The 8,588-nt window shown below is 36.2% G+C and overlaps 1 protein-coding gene across 1 annotated transcript; it reads left to right on the plus strand.

Annotated features, from left to right (window-relative positions):
• The first annotated feature begins 6,763 nt into the window (after window positions 1-6,763).
• LOC107588785 (olfactory receptor 8G1-like) lies at window positions 6,764-7,705 on the plus strand. The gene is made up of 2 exons (XM_016277020.1): window positions 6,764-7,109; window positions 7,239-7,705. The coding sequence occupies exons 1-2, from the start codon at window positions 6,764-6,766 to the stop codon at window positions 7,703-7,705; spliced, it is 813 nt and encodes a 270-aa protein (XP_016132506.1).
• Window positions 7,706-8,588: the final 883 nt, after the last annotated feature.

Raw genomic sequence — 8,588 nt, forward strand, 5'->3', positions numbered from 1 at the left:
GCTCTAGAAGCAAGATGTATGAAAATGGCACAATGTAAAATTGTTTATAAATTTGCCACCTGCAGTTGTCACAAACATCAGTGAACGACAGTGGATTTCTTGTAATATTTACATTTAACCTAACTCGTCCAACACGCAATGATGCATTCATAATTAAAAACAATTTCATCTCATTCTGTTTTGAGTGATTCCACTGTTGCCGTCCTACAATAACGTATTCATTAAGTAGGTGCAATTTTCCAAATTAAAATCAGTTAGCATAGAGATGATGGTTATCGCTTTGGTTATGTTATGGATTGGTTTACTACATTTATGTCTTGTGTTTTTGCTCTTCTTTTGGGTCACTATTGCCCCTTCAAAATGTCAACTTTCCTCCTACTGTTCAGTTCCTTCTCCATCCAATTGCAGCCACGGGACCTCTGCTCTTCCACTTCTTTACAAACCACCGAAAAGCACCAAATATCTGATTTAGATGAGCTGAATATGTATAGAACATGTGTAATTGATAACCTTTAAAGATGTGCCCCTCCAAGACAAGTCATGACATAATGATACATTAACAAGTCATGAATTAATGCTACTTAATAAGTCATTAATGATGAGTTAGTAATAATGTGCCCCCACAAGTAAAGTCATGACATAATGATACATTAACAAGTCTGGTGATACGATACCTATCACGATAAAGGGGTTGTGATACATTGCAATACTGTAAGCAAGGCGATATATTGGGATACTTCTTATTTTAGGAATAGGATATGTTTTTAGGAAAGCTGTCATAAAGAACACACCACCATATGCAAACCTTAGCAATAAATAAATCAAATAAATACAAATTATTTAACCAGAACACAATGGGATCTGCATTTGCAAGAATCAGTCCCTGTAACATTCAACGTTATTAAACCACTTTTTGTGCAGTACGAGTCAAGGGGGAAAATTAAAGTGCTTGCAGGATCCTTTAGTTAAATGTATAATATTTTATAAAAAAAAAGACCATATATATTTTTAGACCCTGCTTTAAAGGCTCATATTTTAAGTTTACAATTAAGAAACGAAGAAAACTATTTTAAAACAATAAAATAAATACATATGTTAAACATTCCCAGAACCTTTCCACTTGGATCTCACAGGTTTTTCAGTTTGTATTTATGCTCCGCGTGGAATCGCCGAGACCGCGACGCGACTGCACAAAACGCCCCCACCACGAGAGAAAGCTGCAGCCGCACGGCGACCCTACCGCCTATGGGAAGCGAAACAACCCAAATGTGGGACGAAACGGCACGGTATTCAAGTGTTCGCGCCGCGCTGACCTGTCATAGGCGCGGCTCAATGGACCGAGCGGCGCGACCGACTCGACAGCGCAGAGAGAACGTGTTTACTAGCGCCACCGAGCTGACAGCGCGGCGCGGTTCAGTTACAACAGCGCAGCGCGAACATTACTCTTCTTCTTCTTCATGTTTTAAGGCAGGTGGAATCCAACGTTAAGGTGCATTAACGCCACCTAAATAAATAATGAATGATGAGTTAGTAATAATGTGTAGTCATGTAAAGTCAAAAGTCATTATCTAAAATACCAATTAACATCCACCAAGGTGATACTTATTTAGCACCAAGACGATTACTTTAATATACATATTCACCAGCACTTAAAAAAAGCACAGAAATGAAAAGGTAAAACACTTTTATTTAACAAAGCTTTTAAATATCAGTGCATCTTAAACCAAGAGGCATAAGTTGTATATTACTTGTATATTACTTTACATAAAATTCAACATAAAATTAAAGATATTACGTAACAATGTAAAAATAAAATCAATATTTAAAACTGTGTTTGGAGAATGTTCACTAATAACCAACAGTAACATTAACAAAACATTGTTAGATATTAAAGGGATAGTTCACCCAAAATGAAAATTGTTATCATTTACTCACCCTCAAGTAGTTCCAAACCTGTATGAGTTTCTTTCCTCTGCTGTACACAAAGGAAGCTATTTGGAAGAATGTTTGCAACCAAGCAGATCTCGGCCCCCATTGACTACCATAGTATGTTTTTTCCTACTATGGCAGTCAGTTTATAATTTAGGCTGATTGGCTGAACTAACTCTACGAACACGGAAAACAGTGATAGATGGACCTCTCAACCTTACACTAAGGTTAAAATCCAATGCAAGTTTGAGGCGACCGAACGAAACATGATTATCTATTTCTGCTCAGCTAGCGACATTGGACATCAACCACACGGCAAACACTAATACTTTTTCATATACTGATTACTTTCTGATTACTTTCTTTGTATAACAGTTCTATCAAATAGCATATTAGACAGGACTGTTAAACAGATCGTAAACTAATAAATATTTAAATATTCATAGCGCTGTCAAAATAAGTCACAACAACAAGCATGGCTTGTGTCACTTCAGCGTTCCTACTGGCGGTGCGAATGCAACTAGGAAAATGGCCCTAGGGCAGTGGTTCTCAAGCCTGTCTTGGAGTACCCCCTTCCCTGCACATTTTGTATGTCTCCCTCATCTATCACACCTGATTCAACTCATCAGCTCATTAGTGGAGACTGCAAGACCTGAAGTGGGTGTGTCAGATATAGGGAGACATACAAAATGTGCAGGGAAGGGGGTACTCCAAGACAGGCTTGAGAACCACTGCCCTAGGGGAACATTTAGTTCTCTGGGAACCACCCTGGTGGCTAGTTCCTAAAACCAAATTCCTATAACTACCCAGTGCGACAGGGGCTAATGTCACCCTCAGGGTCCACAGTCCATAGTCCGCCCGCACTCGCCCACCAAGAGCACCCTGTTGCATTGGGTCCCGCGGTACTCCAGCGGGCGGCGGGAGTGCAGGTCTCTAGTCCACAGCCTTTCTTGTCTGATGAAAGTATTTCTAATTAAACATAGCAACATACTGACTGGCAGAATTGTTCTTAAAGCAAGTTCATGACCCTATTACATACCATCCTCCAATCTTAATTTGAAAAATGTTTTGTCATCTGTTAGAGAGTCAACTTTTTCCTGAAGATGAAGAATCTTCTGCTTTTGTATCTCTATTGTCTGTTTTACTGTGTCAAGAGCAATTTGTAAAGGGGTTACACCATATAAAAAAGAAAAAAAATTTTTTTAACTTGGCTGAAAGCAAAATAAAAACAAATGTGTCTCACTTGAATTTAGCCTAATTCAGTTAATTATTTATAAAGTAACATGAATTCATGACTTGCTAATGTATCATTATGTCATGACTTGTCTTGGAGGGGCACATCTTTAAAGGTTATCAATTACACATGTTCTATACATATTCAGCTCATCTAAATCAGATATTTGGTGCTTTTTGGTGGTTTGTAAAGAAGTGGAAGAGCAGAGGTCCTGTGGCTGCATTTGGATGGAAAAGGAACTGAACAGTAGGAGGATAGTTGACATTTTGAAGGGGCAATAGTGACCCAAAAGAAGAGCAAAAACACAAGACAAACGTCTGACTGCAGTGCATTATTATGATATAAATATAGTAAACCAATCCATAACATAACCAAAGCGATAACCATCATCTCTATGCTAACACTGATTTTAATTTGGAAAATTGCACCTACTTAATGAATACGTTATTGTTGGACGGCAGCAGTGGAATCACTCAAAACCGAATGAGATTAAATTGTTTTTAATTATGAATGCATCATTGCGTGTTGGATGAGTTAGGTTAAACGTAAATATTGCAAGAAATCCACTGTCGTTCACTGATGTTTGTGACAACTGCAGGTGGCAAATTTATAAACAATTTTACATTGTGCCATTTTCATACATCTTGCTTCTAGAGCATGTTTGATTTAGTTTACCCCAAAGTGTTAATTAATACATTAACTAACATGCAGGAACTAACATGTAATTAAGGTAGTGTTATTCATGCAGTAGTTCATATGACTCATGTCGTAGTTAAGTTAGTTCTTCATTAGTTCTTGATTAATACATATCTTAACTCATCATTAGTTCATAGTCAAGTAATTATTAATTCAGGTATTAGTACATGATAATTCATGTACTGTTATTGTAAAGTGTTACCAAGAAACCCTTCGTTCTCTTTATCAGTTCTGTACATTTGAGATAAAGAAATAAGCTCTCTAATCCATAAGTGATTATACTTTTTTTGTTTAGCTTTATTCCTTCCACTCCCACCTTTCTAAGTTCCTTCTTCATTGTTTATTTTTCATTAAAATACTGTTGACAAACACATAGATGTTCCACTGACTCCTCTTGTGGCAAACATAGAAATCATGATTATAACTTGTGTACCCCCCCCCCTAAAAAAAGGAAGAGATGCATGTCAGGGTTTGTTTTATTATTGTTGTATTTACTGTTATTTTATGTACAACTATTCATTTATTTTGATTCAAGGGCATTGTGAAAGACACATAGCACTATCAGGCGCAAGTGGGGCAGCTAGAAAAAGTTTTGGGGTCCTGAACATTCTGCGGTGAGCAAGAAAGAGAGATGTGCCATGTTTGTGCTCCGTTTTGTTTTAGCTTGTTTTGTTTATTAAAGATGAACCTGATCTTCATTTCATTACACTTGTCTATAGTCTCGTATTTCAAGTGTGCAACACTGCTCACATAATCCTGTTGGATGTTTATTTATTCATTTTAAAGTTTTATTCAACATGTGACCAACCCTTAAACTTGATAAAATTTTGATATCCTCACTACTCCTACTTCTCGCTGTATTTTATAAAGATGACATCCTGTGTTTCCCGTATCATCCTTTCTGTAGAGAGATCTAAATTAATACTATAGTTTATTGTATATGCAAATTATATTTTAAGTTGTTACACCAAATCAAGCAGTTTATAAGGTTTATCTCTCTATATACTTTAGGCATGTAGAACATATCTGCATTTCTGCATCAATGGATGTAATGTGTGCTGTAGGTGCTAAACTTTTAGTAATCTTAACCAAGATGTAGATGATCTTATCCCCGGTGACTAATATTTTAACTGCCTTCTCTCAACCTGCTCAAAATTTGAAACTCACAATGAGCTCACATACCACTCACACTGTGAGGATTGCAGTATGAGGATCGTGTGAACTCACAATGATTTTATTTACTACTCACACTGTGAGGATCACAGTATGAGGATCGTTTGAGTTCACAATGAACTCACCTATTACTCACACCGTGAGGATCACAGTATGAGGATCGTGTGAACTCACAATGATTTCACCTATTACTCACACCGTGAGGATCACAGTATGAGGATTGTGTGATGTCACTGTGATCATCGCATGATCTCACGTGTTGACTGGGCAGCAATCAGTCGCTGCGTCTGAAATCACATACTGTATAGTAGGAAGTACACATGGTTTGAAATTTACTTCACGACAGTTAAAAAAAAGTATGTTCTATATAGTATTAATAAAAGCAGCTGCCTCACTTTACTGCCATTCACAACTTCTCTCTCGAGGCCTCATGGGATATTAAAGTAGGTCATCCGCCTTTTTTGCCTACTATATAGTACAAAAGTAGGCATTTGTGGACACAGAGTGTGATTTGAAAGTTTTTCTCAATCACCTGAAGTCTGCTTCTGTCACACCCCTGTGGACTGTGGATTGTGGTTTCTCCCTCTGTGTCCTTATTTGGTTGTTCCTGTTCTCGTTAGTAGTTATCACCTCATTGTGCTCACCTGTCTGCCCCTGGTTATCTGCTCTATGTTAGTTCCTGTCTCTTGTATTGTAGTTGGTCGGTTATTGTGAATGTTACCCTGAATGTGGATGTCTACCCAGTCTTAATTCCCTGTTGTCAAGTCATTAAATAGCCGTTTATTTGTCATCTTCGTCTTCCTGCCTGGTCTCTGGAACACCCTGCCCGTGACACCTAAATGTTGTGGCTTTTCAAACTGAAAATTTGTGATATTAAAGAAATGCAATTGGTAGTGTGGCAAGTGTTTAGAAGCTGGAGTTTGCTAAATGAAAACACATTCTAAAAATTATTCTTATGTTTAATAGTATTTATGTATTTCATACGTGTAAAAGAGAAAATGAGACGGGTGAAAATACATCTGAACTTCTCGATGGATGATGTGAGGTACAGTTTCCTAATTAACCTGCAAGTTCCAAATAAATGAATAAATGGCTCCAAAGACAATAATAAAGGCCAAAATAAAAGTCCATTGCACACACAACCGAAAACAAATTATTGAATTCATAATTAAAATAAATAAACAAAAATAATATAAAATTGTTGCATACAAAAAATAAAATAACACATTTTAACAGTTTGTTCTTATTTATGTATGTATGTACAGTATGTATGGGGCAGGAGGGAGGGTCTCCAGTGATAACGGCCAGCAACAACATTGTTACAGGTAAGTGAATCCTTTGGGATTATTACAGCATCACAGCAGCACCTTTGGACTATGTATTTAAAGATGAGGGTTAGTAAATATTTCCTCAGAGTAGAAATGTTATACTTTTTGATTAATTAAGGTTTATATTACTTTGAACATAACTATTTTGTTCCAGAACTCCCGATATCCATGTAGCAATAAATCAATTACACTCATAATAGTGGAAAACTTATAGAGTAAATTTATATTGTTTTATTTGACTGCTACCCGTTTGTGGGATCTTTTTTGTGTGTGTGTGTGTGTTTTTTTTCTTTTTTCTGTTTTGTTTATTTAGGTCTTATGAGAACTTCTAGTAGAAATGCTATTAATGAAATATTAGATCTGGGTTTTTTTTTCTCTCCTCAGGTTTTGTGGAGAGCTGACCATGGACAACCTCACATTCAGACACAGCATTCTCCTCCTGGAGGGACTGAAAGTTTCGCCTCAATCTTCCGATCCAGTTTTCATCCTGCTTCTCTTGGCTTATGTCTTTACAATGATATCCAACATTGGACTTATAGTTCTGATCTCAACAGAGAAGAATCTACATCATCCAATGCATTTTCTGTTCTGTAACTTGCCACTGAATGATATATTAGGGACTACTGTCATTTTGCCACGTTTAATGCAAGACATTTTAAAGGAAACCTCAGAGCGCTATATCACATATGCGGAGTGTGTTACTCAAGCATATTTTGTACATGTATTCATAGCTGCATGTCACTATGTGCTGATAATCATGGCTTTTGACAGATATGTGGCTATATGTAATCCACTTAGATATTCATCTATAATGACCAATAAGATGGTGATTAAATTATCAGCATCAGCCTGGGGGCTGGCAATACTTTTGGTGACAATTATGTTAGGACTCACTGTGCGATTGTCTCACTGCAGATCTAAAATTGAAAACCCTTTCTGTGACAACGCCTCACTGTTTAAATTGTCTTGTGAAAGTGTGGTCATAAATAATGTGTATGGAATTATTTATACTGTGGCTGTACTCTGCTTTTCAGCGGTATCTATATTTTTAACATATGTCAAGATTGCTGCTGTATGCAAAAGTAGCAAAAACCAAGCACTGAACAGCAAAGCTATAAAAACCTGCAGTACACATTTAGCTGTTTATTTAATCATGTTTTTTTCTGGCGCTATCATGACATTTCTCCATCGTTTTCCTGAATACTCTGACAGCAGGAAACTATCTAGTATAATGTTTCACATTGTACCACCAGGATTAAATCCCTTAGTATATGGTTTACAAACCAAAGAGATAAGACAAAAAATGGCTAAACTTTGGTGGAGAAAAAAAGTTAATTCTTTGTAATTTTCTAATAATCTTTTGAATTGGGGGAAAAAATATTTTCATTACAATTTATTGTTTGTTTGTTTTTGTTTTTTTCTCAGAAAGAAAATACAATAACTTTGATTTTTAACTTTAGTTTTTCTATGTGTGATACTGTAAACTATTCTAAAATTATTTGTCTAATTTTACTTTCATACAATTTGTTTAATTCAAAGACTGGCATTTAGTCCGTTTTAATTTTAAATGATTTAATTGTAATTTTCAAATGTATACATTTAAGTACAGAAACATCCATGTAAGCAAAACAGAAAGCTATATATTTATTTATATCTACCTTTTTATCTATTTATGTCTTTTTTAAGCCTTTCTTCAGCCTCTCACAGCAAGGTATTGCAACATCTTTAATGTCCTGTTTCAGGGACTTTGTATGTTCTGAACTTCTCCATTGTCGCCTCATGACAAGTCTCAAAAGTCGGTGAAAAGGTTAGTGGGTGAACAATGTCGATAACAAAGTAATTCCATGAATGTTTCAAATGTAAAATGCTGGAATGATCATTGTAAACAAAAAGGTTAATATAGATTAAAACTACACTATGTAACTTTTGACCCTCTTATGGTTAAAAAATAGAACTGTATGCGTCTTGCGGATGAATGCTGTTTTGGATGTGCATGTTTTGTACTGCTGTGGGAAGAATCTTTATTAAGCAATTTATACCTTGCGTAGAGAGAAAAGTAACATGGCTAACAAGGGTGCACAAGGATAAAACCATAAAGGGAATCACACACACACTGTTAGGGAATCACTCTGTACACACATATTTGTTTGTTTTAGGCCTGTCTGACTCTTGAAGATTTTTTTTTATATTCCTCATATTCTGTGCAGTGAGCAGTTCACAGCAGTGTC

This window comes from Sinocyclocheilus grahami, unplaced genomic scaffold (assembly GCF_001515645.1).
Source record: "Sinocyclocheilus grahami isolate Dianchi unplaced genomic scaffold, SAMN03320097.WGS_v1.1 scaffold107.1, whole genome shotgun sequence".
Lineage (NCBI taxonomy): Eukaryota > Metazoa > Chordata > Actinopteri > Cypriniformes > Cyprinidae > Sinocyclocheilus > Sinocyclocheilus grahami.

What these genes read in the sequence shown, in the direction of transcription:
- LOC107588785 (XM_016277020.1), top strand. Translation starts at nt 6,764, where the DNA reads ATGGACAACCTCACATTCAGACACAGCATTCTCCTCCTGGAGGGACTG. An exon ending in AGCTGCATGTCACTATGTGC is followed by an intron (nt 7,110 to 7,238) that starts TGATAATCATGG and finishes TTTTGGTGACAA; the next exon opens with TTATGTTAGGACTCACTGTG.